At 40.7% G+C, this 19369-nt stretch overlaps 1 protein-coding gene and 1 non-coding gene across 2 annotated transcripts; one reads left to right on the forward strand and one right to left on the reverse strand.

Moving 5' to 3' along the window:
- The first annotated feature begins 6979 nt into the window (after positions 1-6979).
- On the forward strand, positions 6980-7113 carry LOC120882685. The gene has a single exon (XR_005725546.1). It is a non-coding gene; the product is annotated as a U8 small nucleolar RNA (small nucleolar RNA).
- Positions 7114-14045: 6932 nt separating this feature from the next.
- On the reverse strand, positions 14046-15068 carry LOC120882614 (melanoma-associated antigen B18-like). The gene has a single exon (XM_040266630.1). It carries the CDS (start codon positions 15066-15068, stop codon positions 14046-14048), a length of 1023 nt encoding a protein of 340 aa, XP_040122564.1.
- Positions 15069-19369: the final 4301 nt, after the last annotated feature.

The following is a 19369-nucleotide window of genomic DNA, read 5'->3' on the forward strand; positions in this document are numbered from 1 at the left end:
TAATAATCTATATTTGTTTTTATTTTATGCATAATATGTGGAGAGGAATTTTTGAATCAGCAAGATGGTTTGTTTTTCTAATTATTTCTGTAACATATAATGTAATGTCATCATAGAGGTGACATCTCATCACCTTTGTCATAATATATTAATTAGAAGCAAGTCAGAGGCCCCACCCTAAACCAATATACAAAGGCATGATCACCAGGAATTGGCAATCAGGGGGGTCCCATGAGGTTCTGCTTGCCACAGTTTACTCTCCAGGCTTCAATATTTCCTGCCCCTACGTTATACAAAATTCATTCACCCTCTCTCAAGATCCTCCAAAGTTTTGCCTCATTACGCAATTGACTTAAAATCCAAATCTCATCATCTAAACCAGGTCCAACTGCAGATGATGAGACTCTTGGGTGGAAGTTCATTAAGCATACCATTTGGGTAGAATGAATCTCCATTTGTGTATATATAAGATAAAGAGACAAGACATCTGTTCTAACAAATCCAATGTACAATGGAGAGATAGCAATAGGAATCTATAGACATTCTTGTTTAGAAACAAGCAAATAGGAAGTATAAGAGTCACTGGGCAACAGCAATGGACAAATGTTTCAGTTCCTTGATTCGATTTCAAAGCCTGGGAAAAACTCTGGTTATCAATCACCTCAGTCTTGGGAAAAACTCTGGTTATCACCTCAGTCTTGTGAGTTCTCCTTTCTACCCTCTGAGTCATCCTTCCTTTTTATGGAAGATAGCATGAGTTTGTGGTTGAGTATGTAAAATAGCTACTTTGTAAACTGTGATCAAATGTACTGGAACTAGTGATACCTACCTTGTCTCTCCCAGTGGAGAGTTTCTTTCTAATTTATCTAGGATTCAAGAGTAACTGCTAAGGGCCATTTTATATTTTAGGCTTTAGTCTCTCAACTTTGAGACATACCATCTGAGGGTCCCCCATACCTCATCCACCGTATAGCTATGCTTAAAACTTACTTTACACTGAAAAGCTGCAGTTTCCCAAATGTCCAAATTGATTTGCCTCAGGGCTTTTACACCTAACTGCTCTTGCTTGGGCTCCTATCCCTTTACTCTTAAATTGTGCTAATGTGATACATTTTAACTTCTAATTGCTCCTAGACACATAATCAGTAATATCCCCAAGAATATCAAGGTGTCTTCCACAGAGCACGTGGTCTGTTAATATTTAGAGAATAAATGAGCCAATGAAGTGCTATCTAATTTGGTTTAATTTCTCCTACTTTCTTTGATTAAGTAATTCATGTACACATTTTTTAATCTTACAAAATGATGGACTGAAAGTATTAGGAAGGCCATGAGTCAACCATCTTTCACATTACCTATTTCATAAGCCCAACAGTTTTACTACTGAGTTCTTTTATATTTCCAAAGAAACAGCTACTCAGTCGCATAATATTCTGCTTTATATCACAAAATAAGATAAAAATTTCCCAATTTGTTTTCCAAAATACATAGTTCCTATGCTCTTAAACCTGATACACAGAGTTAAGTATGTAACCAAAAATTTGATTAATAAACTTATATTCTGAAGCTATTTAAATCTTCTGTTAAAAGACACATTTAGGAATTAATTAGAAAGAAGAAAAGAAATTTAAAAAGAATGAAAAATTTATTTTAAAAAAGAATGAAGAAGGAAGGAAGGGAAATCTCAAAGGTACCACATAAAACAAAATGATAAATGTTGTTTCTTCTAGCCCAGTACCAATTCTCCATTAGTTGAAACATTCACTGCTCTCTTCAACCACAAATTAAAGAAACCATTGCAGACTCATTATGGGTAGGAGAAGAAACTGGACATGACCCTGGAACATGTGTGGTCTGTGTCAGTAGTGCTTACCCTCACTACAACTTAGTCAGGTTCTCTTTTCCTCATTTCTAAAAGCTTCCTCATAGTGATGTGGGAAGGAACTGTGGATCGTGGATAGTGGATAGTGTAAGTGACCTTGCCCAAACCTCCAGGATGTTCATCTTGCTGGTTTCTGCATCGGCCTTTGGACCCCATAGGAATTCATACTATGGGGGATCACTGTTGGCACCTGCTAGCACTCCAGTTACTTTTCCTGCATAAATCTTGAGTGACAGGCTTTCTGGGCTCTTAACGATGAAGTGTTTTGAAGTGTTTTCTCCGTCTCACCCTCATTATATTCAAGAATTCCTTGATCTCCTCCTTAGTAAGGCAGTTACCTTTCATGAAAGGAGACTCATCAGAAGACTCTCCTGGGCAGCCCCTGCCACCATTCAGACTCCCAACGTTAGTGACATCCAGCTTGCTGACAAGGCCATAGAAGTGCTTGGTAGATTCTGCTTCCTTCAATGTAAGGTAAAAGAGCAGCTCCATGTATTCAGAGGCTTTTCAGAAGATCATGAGGATGTGGTCTCTTTATTCTTTATTGACTTTTTTCAGCATATTTGCCTTTGTAATGGGCATTCATTTTATAATTGAGCAAAAGGAGCTATACAAACAAAGTCTCCTTCTGGGTTAAGTCTCTGCATGGGTGCTCACACAGAAACAACTACCAATTGTGTGTATTTGTTAGTATAAGTGTTGTTATTGTTGTTCAATCACTAAGTCATGTACAACTCTTTACCACCCCATAGACTGCAGCACTCTAGGCTTCCCAGTCCTTCCCTATCTCCCAGAGTTTGCTCAAACTCACGTCCACTGAGTCAGTGATACCATCCAACCATCTCATCCTCTACCACCCTCTTCTCCTCTTGTCCCCAGTCTTTCCTAGCATCAAACTCTATTTCAATGAGTCAGCTCTTTGCATCAGGTGGTCAAAGTATTGGAGCTTCAGCTTTTTTGTATAGTATGAGTATGACTATATAGGAATGTATATGTGTGTGTATGTATATATGCCTATATATTCCAACCAGAATGCTATGAGATTAAAAATCAACTACAAGGAAAAAAGCTAAAAAAGCACAAGCACATGGAGGTAATGCAATATTTTGCTAAATAACCAATAGATCACTGAAGAAATCAAAGAGGAAATAAAAAATTACCTAGAGACAAATTAAAATGAAAACATGATGATCCAAAACCTATGGAACACAGAAGTTCTAAGAGGGGAGTTTATAGCAATACAATCTTACCTCAGGAAACAATGGCACCCCACTCCAGTACTCTTGCCTGGAAAATCCCATGGACGGAGGAGCCTGGTAGGCTACAGTCCATGAGGTCACTAAGAGTTGGACACGACTGAGAAACTTCACTTTCACTTTTCACTTTCATGCATTGGAGAAGGAAATGGCAACCCACTCCAGTGTTCTTGCCTGGAGAATCCCAGGGACTGGGGAGCCTGGTGGGCTGCCGTCTCTGGGGTCACACAGAGTTGGACACGACTGAAGCAACTTAGCAGGAAAGAATAAAAATCTCAAACAGCCTAACCTTATACCTAAAACAACTAGGGAAGAACAAACAAAATCTAAAGTTAGTAGAACGAAAGAAATCATAAAGATCAGAGCAGAAATAAATGATATAGGATGAAGAAAACAATAGAAAAGATCAATGAACCTAAAAGCTGATTCTTCTAAAATATAAACAAAATTGATAACTTTCAGCCAGACTCGTGAACAAAAAACAAGGGAGAGGACTCAAATTAATAAAATTAGAAGTGAAAGAGGAGAAATTAAAACAGAAACCACAGAAATACAAAGGAACATAAGAGACTACTATAAGCAACTGTATGCCAATAAAATGGAAAACTTAGAAGAAATAGACAATTTCTTAGAAAAGTACAGTCTCCAAAGAAAGAAGCAGGAAATATGAACAGACCAATCATAAGTACTAACATTGAAACTGTGATTTAAAAAATTCTAACAGACAATAGCCCACATGCAGATGCCTTCCCAGGCAAATTATATCAAACATTTAGGGAAATGTTAACACCTATCCTTCTGAAACTATTCCAAAAAATTGCAGAGGAAGGAACACTCCCAAAGTTATCCTGTGAGGTCACCATCACATGGATATCAAAACTAGCCAAAGATACAAGAAAAAAAAAAAAAACCCACAACCAAACAGTTATTTGGATACATGGGAATACTGTAACATAATTACAATTAGGTTTATAATTTTGCTTTGATAGGTGAAAAATAACATTATTTTTTCATGTTTAACATATTCTTATGTTTATTATTTATTTGCATTTATGTTTACTGTTTATTGTTCATGGTTTTTGCCAATATTTGGTGTATTAGGATTTTAATGAAATTTTTATGTATAAAAATTAAAATCTGTTCTGAACATTTAAAGTAAATAAATCACCCATCACAGTTGTTAAATAATGAAAGGCAATGCCAAAGAATGCTCGAACTACCACACAATTGCACTCATCTCACACGCTAGTAAAGTAATGCTCAAAATTCTCCAAGCCAGGCTTCAGCAATATGTGAACCGTGAACTCCCTGATGTTCAAGCTGGTTTTAGAAAAGGCAGAGGAACCAGACATCAAATTGGCAACATCCGCTGGATCATCAAAAAAGCAAGAGAGTTCCAGAAAAACACCTATTTCTGCTTTATTGACTATGCCAAAGCCTTTGACTATGTGGATCACAATAAACTGTGGAAAATTCTGAAAGAGATGGGAATACCAGACCACCTGACCTGCCTCTTGAGAAATCTGTATGCAGGTGAGGAAGCAACAGTTAGAACTGGACATGGAACAACAGACTGGTTCCAAATAGGAAAAGGAGTACATCTAGACTGTATATTGTCACCCTGCTTGTTTAACTTATATGCAGAGTACATCATGAGAAACGCTGGACTGGAAGAAACACAAGCTGGATTCAAGATTGCCGGGAGAAATATCAATAACCTCAGATATGCATACCACCCTTATGGCAGAGAGTGAAGAGGAACTAAAAAGTCTCTTGATGAAAGTGAAAGTGGAGAGTGAAAAAGTTGGCTTAAAGCTCACCATTCAGAAAACGAAGATCATGGCATCTGGTCCCATCACTTCATGGGAAATAGATGGGGAAACAGTGGAAACAGTGTCAGACTTTATTTTGGGGGGCTCCAAAATCACTGCAGATGGTGGTTGCAGCCATGAAATTAAAAGACACTTACTCCTTGGAAGAAAAGTTATGACCAACCTAGATAGTATATTCAAAAGCAGAGACATTACTTTGCCGACTAAGGTCCATCTAGTCAAGGCTATGGTTTTTCCAGTAGTCATGTATGGATGTGAGAGTTGGACTATGAAGAAAGCTGAGAGCTGAAGAATTGATGCTTTTGAACTGTGGTATTGGAGAAGACTCTTGAGATTCCCTTGGACTGCAAGGAGATCCAACCAGTCCATTCTAAAGGAGATCAGCCCTGGGATTTCTTTGGAAGGAATGATGCTAAAGCTGAAACTCCAGTACTTTGGCCACCTCATGTGAAGAGTTGACTCATTGGAAAAGACTCTGATGCTGGGAGGGATTGGGGGCAGGAGAAGAAGGGGATGACAGAGGATGAGATGGCTGGATAGCATCACTGACTCGATGGACACGAGTCTGAGTGAACTCCGGGAGTTGGTGATGGACAGGGAGGCGTGGAGTGCTGTGATTCATGGGGTCGCAAAGAGTCAGACACGATGGAGTGACTGAACTGAACTGAACTGAATTTTACACAGTTATTGAGAAGAAATAGAACTGAAAACAAAGAATTCAGGAACCATGTGGGACAGTCTGAGTTGGAGATGTCATCTAGATTATTTTTTCCAGACATGTCCACATTCAGCTCTTTATATGCAGTCATTAAGGTAATTAGCCTCAGGATATCTCCTGCCAGTTTCTCCTTCTCTGCCGTTTTAGATCCTCTTCCACTACTTACTGGCATTTGTGTTCTGTCTCAACTGTCACCACTTCCTGAGCCTTCCCACTCATACTGCCCCCAATTCAATGGAGGAGGGCCTGAACACAGGGTGAAAATACCAGTCTCCAGCAGCCATTGGCACAGCTCCCAGCCAAGAACACTAGCAAGGATGCAGTAAACCACCAGAATAGCCAAGAGATGTAGCTCTCCCAGCATCTAGAATCACTGGGTGACACAGAAAAGCTCCCTATACTCTGCCTGATGGTAGACACAGAGAATTCAAAGTATGTGAGATGTTTGGCATGCCTCTCTAGGCTTTTCATCCAGTAGATATGCCCAGAGACTTCTCAACTTCCAGCTGCTGGTGGTAACTCAGAGACTTCCCAAGGTGATTAACAGAAGTGATCTTGAACCCTCTGCCCAGATTTTCTACCTTCTCCCCTTATAGTCCCTTCTCTCCCTTCTGCTAAACTCTAAATCCAGAATGCTGCCTGCCAGCCTGCCATGGGCTCTCTGGATGAGGTTTTTCATGTGGCCTCTCATGACCTCTGGCAATTTTTCTGATCTCAGATCTTCACTACCTAAGGGCATCCTGCCCAGTTCTCTTGCCCAGCAACTGATCATTCTCATTGAGTTCTTGCTTTTCAAAGTAAAGGAGGGATGCCTTGTTGATATTTCAGAATGTGAAATACGCCTAGGAGAATCCTGGCATTGAAGACATTAATGCTGAAGTCCAGCTCTGTATGGGTGAGAGTTTAATTTTATACTCAACCTATTTGAAAATAAGGAACTAAAATAACAATGAGACAGTATCTTTCATCCCAAAATTTGGCCAAAATTTAAAAGACTGATGAAATAAAATGTCTGTGAGAATGTAAAGCATTCACACACATGAATCTGAGAGACTATAAATTGGTATGGCATTTTTGGAACAGAAGTTCAGCAATATTTATAAAAATTTTAAGTCTTGACACTCTTCCCAGTTTAATCAAGTTTGCATGTTACTATGTCTTTCCTGAGAGAAAGTATGCATATCTAAGATTTCATATTCAAAGATACTGATTTCAGTTCTATTACTCATAGCAACAAATCTCAAACAGTTTTTAATGTCCATCAGGAGGAGAATGGTTAATTATCACACAAACAGAAGTAAGATAATCCTTACCTGTCTTTTTCTTGGAATGGAGATTGGAACATGATGACTGGAGTTCCCATGATGTGCAATTAACATCTGTGCATAATGAAGGCTTGCAACACCTTGATTGCTCCTATCATATTCTTCCTGATGATCTTCCCTTCAAATGGCCAAACAGTATGAAAAGATGTTCAATATCACTAATTATCAAGAAAATGAAAGTCAAAGCCACAATGAGATAATACTTCACACCAGTTAGGATGGTTATAATTTTTTAAAAGGATAATGAAATGTTAGCTAGGATGTTGAAAAATTGAACTTTTGTGTATTGTTTCTGCACTGCATGCTTGTGTAGTCATGTCCAACTCTTGGGACCCCATGGACTGTAGCCTGCCAGGCTCCTCTGTTCAGGGGGTTTCCCAGGCAAGAATACTGGAGTAGGTTGCCATTTCCTCCTTCAGGGTTTCTTTCCCCACCCAGAGATCGAACCCACATCTCCTATGTCTCCTGCATTGCAAGAGGATTCTTTACCTGCTGAGCCATCAGGGAAGCCCTGTATACTGTTGTTGGGCATGTAAAATGGTGCAGCCACTATAGAAAACAGTATGAAAGTTTCTTTAAAAAGTTAAATGTAGAACTATCATATAATTCAGCAATCTCATTTCTAGATATGTATTCAAAAGAATGGAAATCAGGATCTTGAAAAGATGTTTGCATTCATGTTCCTTGTAGCACTATTCAGCAAAGATATGGAAACAACCCAAATGTCCATCAAAGGTAAATGAAGAAAGAAAATGTGATTCATACACATATATACATTCACATACACAATGGAATATTATTCAGTCTTAAAAGAGGAAATCCTGCCATTTGCAACAATATGATGGACTTGAAGGACATTATGCTAAGTGAAATAAGCCAGTCACAGAAGGACAAATACTGCACGGTTCTGCTTAAGGGAGGTACCTAAAATTATCAAACTCATAGAAGCAGAGAATTAAGTGTAGTTACCAGGAGCTAGGGTGAGGGGAAAATGAAGAGTTGCTCAGTGGGCTTCCCCAGTGGCTCAGACAGTGAAGAATCTGCCTGCAATGCAGAAGACACGGGTGCAATCCCTGGGTCGGGAAGATCCCCTGGAAAAGCAGATGGCAACCCACTCCAGTATTCTTTCCTGGGAAATCCCATGGACAGAGGAACCTGGCAGGCTATAGTCCATTGCCGGGAGCCAGCACGGGAGATCCCACCCATGACAAGGTCATGCAAGACTCGAGGGACTCCCTGGGCCATCCGACCCGTGACAAGGTCATGCAGAAGAGTCCTGATAAGCAAGGCCTCAGGACTCGACGGACCCCTGGACCTGCTGGAGCATCTACCCCCAAACCAGAATCTGTCTGTCTTATTATTTTATGTCTTTCATCTGCTCTTCTGACATTAGCAGGGGGCTGTCCCTGACCAAAGAGTTAACTTAGGGCTCTAGTTGATAAATCTCCTGGGCATGAAAGGAGTGTTTCAAACCCTCTGTTAGCATTCTAGCTTACTTGGCAGGTTTATCCAGACTCTTGCAACATTGTTGAGCCTATGCTTGCTGCCAAGTTCTCACATCCCTTATCCATTGTGTTCCTGGGAGTGCATATAGTTAAGATATAGAAATAATGAGCAGTAGCTTTAACATTAGCAACATTAGACTTTGAGTTAATAAGTTCTTTCTTTGCTGTAACCTGCTGAATCTTTGCTCCATAAAAATGTAACTCTGTACTTTAAGGGTGACACAGGCTAAGAATTTAAGAAGAAACACTTTAAAGGAAGATTATTGTTTTGGCTGACCAACATTTATCAAAAAGAGGTCATGGAATATCAACAGGCCTCCAGAACAGAAGATGATGTACACAAAATAAAGACTCCCGCAGAAAAGAACCTGGTATTGATAAAAGTTAATACTAATGGAATGTTGAGTTGACTCTGCATTTTTCACCTTGCTGTATGTACAACTCAGGGTATAAAAGCCCTGAGGGAAATAAAGTAAAATGGGCCTCGTTCACTGAAGCTTGGTCACCCCGTGATGTTCTTTCCTTATCTTTTTCTCTATCTTTCTTCATTCACTGACGTCGTCCATCCTGAGGATATCCCTGGACTCTGCTGAGGCTGGACCCCAGCAGTCCATGGGATTGCAAAAAGTCAGACATGACTAAGGGACTAACACTTTCACTTTTTTTTCTTTCAATTGTTATACTGGTTCAGATATGCAAAATGAATTAGTTCTAGAGATCTGCTGTACAACATAGTGCCCATAGGCAACAATACTGAAAAAGTTTGAAAGAGCATAGATCTCATGTCAGGTGTTTTCACTCTGAAAGAAAAAACCAAAGGGACATGAGGACACTTTTGGAGGCGATGGATATGTCTGTTACAAAGATTGTGGTGATGATTTCACAGGTGTATGTGTTGTGCTGTGCTTAGTCACTCAGTTATGTCTGACTGTTTGCAACCCCATAGACTATAGCCAGCCAGGCTCCTCTGTCAATGGGGATTCTCCAGGCAAGAATACTGGAGTGGGTTGCCAAGCCCTCCTCCAGGAGATCTACCCAACCAGGGATCGAACCCAGGACTCCCTCATTGCAGGCAGATTCTTTACCATCTCTGCCACCAGGGAAGCCCAAGAATACTGGAGTGGTTAGCCTATCCCTCTCCAAGGGATCTTCCTGCCCCAGGAATTGAACCCAATCTCCTGCATTGCAGGTGGATTCTTTACCAGCTGAGCTACCAGGGAAGCCCTCACAGGGGGATGCAAATGTCCAAACTCATCCAATTGTACATTTTAAAATTGCAGTTTTTTATTAACTATATCTCAATAAACATTTGTTCTTTTTAAAGAAAAATAACCCTAGATAGTAGTTAAAAGAGTATGGTGGAACTATGTGTGCTGTCATGGAAATATCCTGCATTCATTTTGTTAAGTGACACGGTCAAGAGGCAGAACAATATGTACGTTGTTGATCATGTATGTTAAATTCAATATACATTTCTAAAATGTATTTTTGGCTGCACTGGGTCTTTGTTGCTGTGTGTGGGCTTTTCTCTCATTGCAGTGAGTGGGGGCTACTCTCCAGTTGTGGTGCTCAGGCTTCTCATTGTGGTGGCTTCTCTTATTGCAGAGCACAGACTCCAGGTACATGGGCTTGGTAGTTGCAGCTCACAGGCTGTAGAACATGGGCTAAGTAGTTGTGGTGCATGGGCTTAGTTGCTCTGCAGCATGTGGGATCTTCCTGGACGATTCCTGGGATGGAACCCATGTCCCCTGCATTGGCAGGAGGACTTTCATCCACTATACCACCAGGGAAGTCCTCAATATATTTTTATAGTGCATCTACATATGAGAAAGTCTCAGATTAGCTTTAAAGTGATACACATCAGGTTGTTGGGCTTCCCTTGTGGCTTAGCTGGTAAAGAATCCACCTGCAGCGCAGGAGGCCTGGGTTTGATACCTGGGCCCCTGGAGAAGGGAAAGGCTACCCACTCCAGTATTCTGGCCTGGATAATTCCATGGGCTCTATAGTCCATGGAGTCACAAAGAGTCAGACAGGACTGAGCAACTTTCACTTTCACTTTTCATTTTCACGTTGTTAATTGTGGTTGCCTCTGAGGAGGGGGCTGGATTTTGAGGGAAGGGGGAGACTGTAATATATTTGTATTGTTAGAATTTTTTGCAAGAAAAATACATGTACTATTTATTACCTTTGTAATTATAATATTTAAATACATCTAACTACCAGAATAGTAGGTATGCATTAATCCGATAAAGTAACTGATGCAACAGACAAAACTTGTGGACCCACATGGCTTAAGGCAACAATTTATTCCTATACATATGAAGTCCGATGTGGGTAGACAGGGGCCTCCACTGTCATACAACCCAGGGATCAGGCTGCTCCCATCAGTGCTTCCACTTCTCAACTAGCAGTCTCTTTGTTTGCTGCTGAATGGAACAGAAAGCCTGGAGGTGGCATACTTGCTTTCAAATACCTTGGCCCGGCAGGTGACAAACACTGTTTCTGTTCATATTTCAGTGTCTGTGTAGTCACACGGGTCTTCCCAAGTACAAGTGGATTGGAATGAACGTGTAGAACACATTTATAGGTGACATTAGGCACAAAGGAAAACTAGGATTTTTCTCTCTGGGGCATGAACTGAGATAAGTGATGTATGAAGGATGGTGAATTCTTTTGATCTTTATTGTTCAAAGGCAGCATGTGTGCCAAGGAATCATTTTCCTCTCCTAGAAGGACTGTGGTTCTGAGGAATTCAGCCTCAGTAGATGTTCACTAGAGAGTGATTTCCATGGTCTTTTCTCATCTTCAACTTATAAGGGAGGCTTTTGTAAGCTCACTCATTGGTGTATGTGTTCAGTGTTAGTGTTAGTCAGTGGTGTCTGACTCTTTGTGACCCCACGGACTGTAGCCCACCAGGCTCCTCTGTCCATAGAATTCTCCAGGCAAGAATACTGGAGCGGTGGCCAGTCACAAAACACATCCCTGCAGAATCTTACCAACAATATTTGGGTCACTTACAAAAATCCCCCATGTACCTTCAAACTGGTACCAAGAACCAGTATTCTGTAAGAAATAAGATTGTGATCACCAGCTTATTTGAAATACACTTTGAGATTTGTGGGCTTAGACTGGGGCTGTGGTAACTAGGTACCTAGACTTCACAATCAGTGGTTCCACTGGCAGGGATGGGACCTTCATGTGCAGAGAGTTGGAATGCTCTAATCAAGGGAGGGCCGATGACTTTGGACTGCTTGTGTCACAGGGAGCGGGATGCAGCTCCAGAGGTCACAGTGGAGAGCTCGTCAGCATATGAGGTTTGATTTGGGCAAGAGGACACACTGGGGAAGACCCGGAGGAAACAAGCTATAATGCAGGGAAGTGCTGGAACAGGACTTGTGCCCATATGTGAGCAGACTCAGCTATCACAGATCCCTGGGGCTAGTCAGTGACAAGGGGATCCTCAGCAAATGAAGCCCACAGACAAGCCTCAAACTGCGCTTCATCCTCATATTCACTTTCTTTCATCAGGATTGCTTTTTGTACTTTGAATAGAGCATCTTGCTTTTTAATCGTATGTAATACATCTTGTAGTAGTGAGAATAACAGAGAATGAAGAGACAGGTCTGCCTCGGGCTGGAGGAGTGGACAGCTGTGGGCTCTAGAAAAATTTGGACCAGGGGTCTGGTCCCAGCTGTTTCACTTATCAGCTATGTGAGCTTGAGAAAACTACAAGTTCTTCATCTGCAATGTCTGATAAGCCCTACCTTGTAGAACTGTTGGAATATATGCAATGAATATGAAGCACTTGACTAACGTCTTTAATGTATGGCAGGTATATTATTTTTTTTTTTTTTACTGCAGATGGTACCACCCTCCCCTCTGCAAAGATTTTTGTTAATTTGGGTGGTATCACCAAATATGATGCAGCTTTCCACCTAATGATCCCATAATTCTGCTTAGCAAGAAAAGCAAAATAAATTCCCCCATTTGAGGATTACTGAATTTGTGTGTGTGGTTGTCTATCCCAGTTGGATGCACCTCCAAGGTCCTAGAATTTGTGTCAAGGACCAACAACTTCCCCCTGGGTGCCTTTCCATCCAAATTGCCTGTATTTTTATTCATTTCTTCACCATCAGACATGGAGCCTTCCCTTGAGTTTGCAAAATTACACCCAAGATAACCTAATTAAAATGCCTTTCTAATGCCTTATGAGCTGGTTTTCAGCATTCCACCTCAAGGGAGTATCACCTTTATTTCTCAGAAATTCCTTGGAGATGCTGTGCATAAAACAGCTAGGTTGTGGTCTGTGTTCAGCTGCAGGTGAACAAGAGCACCAGACACCTTCCATTTCTGCCCAGGAGAAGCTTTTCCTCTGGTATATTGATACTAAAGTAACTGTTACAAGCAGGTTTGCATTCCAGGGTTTTGTCCTCCAGCACTGAGAAAACACCATTTGTATACCTGGCCTCTGTTCATCAGTCCCACAGCCTCATCTAGCCTACCACCCAGCTTAAATGAACAGGATAGCCCACTGAGAGACTTGTATTTTCCCCAAACCCCAAACTACTATTCCCCAGGGAATTTGCACTCCATTGTTTTCAGCCAAACATCTTCCCCCTCCCACTTCTCCCAATCCCTTACCCTCCTTACTCCTTTAAGTCTTAAAGAGTATTTTACCATGTTCTGTATATAATTACTTCTCCTTAACTGTACAATTCTAAAGGTAGGGGTGTTTTGTATCTTAGTTTCACCATTTCTAACACAATAGTTTTCAAAGAGCAGATGCTCAATTAATATTTGGGGAATGAATGAGACAGACAGCATGAGTTCCAGTTTATAAACATTTTATTTCTGTTATGTTCCTTAATAAGCTAAGCAAAGCCAGGCATGTATCTTTTATTTTTATAGAATAACAGATTAAAATGATTAAGGGAAACCAAGAACTGCACATTTTTAAAGATTTTACCCCCCTGCACGTTTTCATCCCAGTAATTTTACTGTTGAATTTTTTCACATGTCCAAAGAAGTGCCTTTTACCATGCCATGTTGTGTTGTTCTAGTTCAATATATACTAAAGGTTTCCCAATTTATGTTGCAAAATAATAAAACTCTTATATTAATTATATTAGATTAAATCTAATATGTAACCAAAATCACTAATAAGTTTAGATTCTGAAATGTATATCTTCTTTAAAAGAAAACATTTGAAATATAACAAAAGGAAAGAAAGAAAGGAAGGGAGAGAAAGAGAGAGGAAAAAATAGAAAAAGAAAAGAGAAAAGTTAAACTCTTGTTTACCATATAGAACAGAAACACAAAGATGATATTATAGTTTTCCCTGTGGGCCCACCCTGGTCTTCCACAGCTTAGAATGTTACTGCTCTTTTTCAACCTAAAAAAGAAAAAAAAAGAGAGAAAGGTAAAATTTCAAGTTAGCAATATATACCAGGAACTCCAGGATGGTATACACTTCTCCAGTCCCACCCTGGCCCTCCACTGTTAGAATGCTGACACACCTTTTTGAATTTCACTTAGCCTGGGAGGAGGTGCTGGCTCTGGCTCTAGAGTGGGCACTGGCCAGGGCAGCAGTACGAGCCCTGGCTGCAGCTCTGGCTCGGGCTCTCTCTTCCTCATCTTTCAAAGCCTCTTGATACCAGGATGGGAAGGCAGTGGGGACGGTATCGTGAATCTTGGCTAAAAACTCCAGGACTTTCATTTTGCTCGTTTCAGCATGGGCTCTTGGGCCCCACAGGAACTCATAGCATGGAGGCTCACTGTTGGCCACCTGGCGGTACTCCAGGTACTTGAGCTGCACCAGATCTTCTGTGAGGACCTTCTTGGGATCCCCATAAATGAAGTGCTTCCTTTCAGCATATACACCCATCATATTCAGCACTTCCCAGATCGCCTCTTCAGGGGCGCAGTTGCCTCTCATGAAGATCACACCAAGCACAATCATCAGGATGCCGGTCTTTGGCATGTGCTCATATTCATTCAGAGCTGAATCATAGGAGAGGTCTAGTTTGTTGAGGAGGGTGTACCAGTGCCTGGTAGGATCCACTTCCTTCAAATCAACACCAAAAGCCAGCTCCATATGATCAGAAGCTCTCTTGAGGATCTCATTGTAATGACTCTTGTACTGTTTGATAACAAACTTTATTATCTCTGCCTTTCTAATTGGCTCTTTCTTTTGATACTTCTCCAGCAGGAACTGCACCAACAGAACCACTTTCTTACTTAAAATCTCACTGAGTGAGCTCTCAGCGCCCTTGCGGAAGCTTGTGCTTTCCGCCTTTGGGCTATTGATATTTTCAGCTGAGCTGGTGCCTGAACTAGCTGCAGTAGCACCGGTGGCTCCCTCAGGTGCCTCAGGAGTGCTGGGTGTCCCAGCAGCAGGCAGATTCTCAGGTCTGTCCCCAAAAGCCGAGGAAGGGGGCTTTTCTGCTGCTGCTGCCCCAGAGGCCTTAGCAACCTCTAGGCCCTGGGTCTCAGTACGGGCCTGGCGGCGTTTCTCACGGGCACGGAGCTTACTCTTCTGACCCCGAGGCATGATGACTGGTCAGGGACCGCAGGCAGTTGCTCAAGCCGCCAAGGTTGATGAAGAGCTCACCCTAGAAGACAGAGGAAAAGAAGGCGTGTATAGCCTCCATAGGGAGCTTCTTCTATCTTGGCTCCAAGAACAACTGCCTTTGTTGATCCCCTTAAGGGTACCGTTTTGAGAGCCCACAAGACAGAGGCCAACGGAACTCTGTGGGCCTCCTCTGTTCATCAGGGGCTTGTCACCTTAATTCTAACCCAGAATACTGAACTTGACTCCTGACCAGTCCTTTTACGACTCCCTCTGCTGACTTGAGGCTGCCCCTTCAGACCAAGGCTTCCCATCCCACAAATTCTCCAGAAGTAGGGGGGTGTTGGGCCTAACGGTCACTTTTGAGCCGCTCGGGGGTTGAGGGTCGGGATGGCGCAAGTTAAGATACGGAGGGGCTCTATGGGACCACCTGAGCTCTGGGAGGAGTGTGTCCCTTTACTTCTAACAGAGATTGTTCACCTGGACACTTGTCCAATCCTGGAGCTCGTCCCTCTGTAGATATACGAGGCCACACCTCTCCAACTGAAGCCTCAAGCTCCGAAGCTGCCGTGGCGGAAGGCAGGGAGAGCACTTCCGGTATCGCCCAACTAGGTTTGCCAGCATTGAGGGCGGGGGGGAACCGGTTCTGGAAGGGCCTCCCTGTCTGTCCTGGCAGGTGGAGAAATCGTGCAGAACTCACATAAGGGAGTCTTACCTGACTCCTGACAGGGCCTGGGACTTCTTCCTCTGCTGAGCTAAGTCAGCTGGCCACAGACCAGGGTTCTTATTTCTCTCGGAACCCCCAGCAGGAAGTAAGGGGTAGCCTGAGCCTAGCAACCATGTCTAGGGCCTCCCAAGACTGATAGTAGGGGGAGGGGGGCGGCTCTTTGTGGACTCTTATTTTGGAGTGGGCTCTCCCCTCAATCCTCACTCAGTTTCTTACCTTGATGCTTTGTAAGTGAGCTACTAATCTGATAGGGTGCCAGACCAATCAAGCAAGGCATAAATATGTAAATAATTTAAGGAGAATTGACTACTGTACAATACTCTACTCACCATGAATAAACATAAGATATGTTGCTCTATTTGAGATTTCTTTTACCTAAGTCTGTCAGTAATTTTTTTACATTTACTTCCATAAACATCATGTGCATTGTTGTTCGTTTTCTTTTGAGGTATCTTTTGGATAGCACTGCTGTTTTGAATGATGTATTTACCATTATATATCCTAGTTACTTATTTTGTGATAAGAGTCCTCCTATTGGGACTTCCCTGGGGGTCCAGTGGATAAGACTCCAAGCTCCTAATGCAGGGGCATGGATTCAGTCCTTGTAGGGGATCTAAGATCCACATGCTACGAGGTACAGCCTTTAAGAAAAAAATCTTCCTTTTGATATAGTGATCTTCTGCACCAGCTTTTGAGGTTTCTTATAAATTTGAATATTTGGCAGCCAATTTCCTTGGGGTTTTTAATTAGAGAATCATATTACCTTTTTTCATTATTCATAACTTTGTTTTGGTATTGCTGTGTATGGCTGTATACTGGCTATGCAGTCCAGTCCAGGTTTGAACAGTAGAATTGGTACCGTACCTCCACGCCCTCTTCTGGACTTTACTGGAAATGTTTCTAAAGTTTCACACTTAATATGTTTACTATTGATTTAACAATATGGAAATTCCATTCTAATGTAACCTTTTATCAAAGGTTTTTTCTTTACTCCTACACTTGATCAAATGCTTTCTATTCTCTGTCTGATAATATAGTGAATTCCAATATGCTTTGTTGGCAAAGCCATTCCAGAGGTGACACTGAAATTATGTTTGGAGATCCATACCGTCTGTAGTTTCCATTGTGGTGATGTTGTCAATCATTGAGGATCATCACTGTCATCCATTAATCCACTAGAAGCTGCTGAGTTGTAATTCTCTAATTCTACCATTCTTTCTCAAGACTATTACCTGAAATATATGTATAGGTAGAACCCTCTGTTATCCTCTCTTTTTTTTTTTTTTTGAGGTGAGCCTTCAATAGCCCTATTTCACTGCCTAGATAGATAGACTGATAGATAAAGAAAGCTAAATCTCTCTGTCTAATCAATATCAGAACACTCTTTAGCCCAAAATTGTTTTATGTTTTTTGTAATTTTAAATAGCAAAAATCTTGCTTGAGAACTAAACCAGTTAATAACTGGTTGAATAATTCATCTGCTATTAATTACTATTAACAAGCAGCATTGGGGTAATCAGTGTTTAGGCCCTAGAGTTTGTCACATGATATAGTATTTGTGCTTACAAATAGTTATGATTTTGGAAGACATAGAAAATATTCCTATGATTTATTCAAAGTCAGCATTCTTTGAAAGGGTATAGTTTCTCTATTCTTTCTATATAGCTATCTAATCATTATGCTAGTTGAGTTTTATTGTTTTCTTTATAAATTCTAACATGGATTATGGCAAATAGTGTAAGTGATATTACTACTTTAGTTTATACACATGTAGACATAAAACCAAATTGTGGCACTCTGTCCTCTGGGTTCACAATTTATTTAATATAGGCCTGTCCTAATGAACTTCATATTAGAACTCCATTAATGTGGTCAATGCAAACTTACCTGATTTTTTGAATAAATATGCTAATATGCTCTCAATTTATTAAAAATAATTTTTCTAACTTCTCAATTCACTTGTTAGTAATTTAAATAGTTAGATTTTTTAATGAATATTTACTTCTTGAGTAAGTGACATTTTTGGTTGTTTCTAAAGTAAAAAGTCTGGAAATATAGAATGTTCTGGAGCAAAGAGACTCAAACTGTGAGTAAGGAGTCTTAAGTAAGAAACAAACTGTTAGAACTATTTTAGAGTTCTTTACTTTTTATAACCTCCCCTCTCCCTCTGTGCTTCTGCCCATGCTGCTTCTCCCTGAATGGTATAATAATGCCTTCTCAAGCACAAGGCATTTAGAGTGATTCAGCCCCTGATAACAACTGGAGCCTTTCCGTACATGAGGACTTTGTTCACCTTTACTTTCTGTTTCAGTTCAGTTTAAACAAATTGTCCACAGTTAGGTCTGCTTCATCCAATACCGTTTCAGCTATTTTAATGGCCACACTGCCAATGAAGGACTGAATTTCTGGAATCTTCCTTATCCCTATACCTCAACCTCTAAAACATCGGCTCCAGCCAAGATAATGATATTAAGGAGGAACAAGACCATTTTAGATCGAGGCCATTTTAGAGGAATGGATGCACTGTCTTCAGTGAGCCAAATACCTGTGACAGCATACTCAGAATGACATAGCCAGGAGTCACTTTGTCAGCTTAAGTGAACTCTGTTTTTGAACACATAAGTTTGCTACTTGCCAGGCAACCAAAATAACTGAGTAGAGAGTTTATTTCGGAAATAGAATATGTTAATATGGCTTAGTAAATGGAAGATAAGGAAATGTTCTAAGGGTACATGTTACTGAGTCAGGACTAGAACTAAGGTGAGGTGAGTGATAAAAACATTGTCTCTATTTTAAATAATTAAATAAATAAATACAAAGTTATACATAAAGACAGGATCTGAGCCTGTACTTGTATGACCCTGAGAGTGAGTGCTTCAGTGGTCTAACCCTGTTTTCAGCCAGTGAATGGGTTTTTTTATGTATAGTATTTCCTTATCATGGATTTTGGCAATTATTTTGATTTTTTAAAATATTGAATTGAGACATAATTTATCTCGATTAGTGAGATTTTTTGATCCTCCCTCATCCTCAAATTTTGAAGTCAAGGTGAATGCCTGACTTTTCTTATCCTGGTCCTGGTGAGTCTTTAGTGTTTAATATTGATCATGTCCTCACACTTTTGAGCATTATTACTTAATTATCACTTGCCTTGTTTTGAATTTTAGGTATCATTTCACTGTCTGCTTTTGTGATCTTGAGCAATAAAATTACTCTATCAGAGACTCTTAAAAAAATGTTTAGAATAGAGACTACGGACACTCTTTTTACTGAGTTGGTGGGATGATTAAATAAAAGTATATGTGAGAAAATACTTCACAAACTTTACAAATTGTTAGTTGCTTAGAAATATTTACTGGATTGCAACTGAGAAAGTCCTAAATTCAGTCTTGATCCATTCTTTGAGATACCCAGTGGCTTAATTTTCCATTGCTACATAGTAAGTTATCACAGACTCAGTGGCTTAAGGTAACCCACTTATTATATCCCAGTTCTGTTGGTCAGTTGTCTAGGCACAGTTCATTTGTGTTCTCTGCTCAGGTCCTTACTCTCAAAG

This window comes from Oryx dammah, unplaced genomic scaffold (assembly GCF_014754425.2).
Source record: "Oryx dammah isolate SB20612 unplaced genomic scaffold, SCBI_Odam_1.1 HiC_scaffold_23, whole genome shotgun sequence".
Taxonomy (NCBI): Eukaryota; Metazoa; Chordata; class Mammalia; order Artiodactyla; family Bovidae; genus Oryx; species Oryx dammah.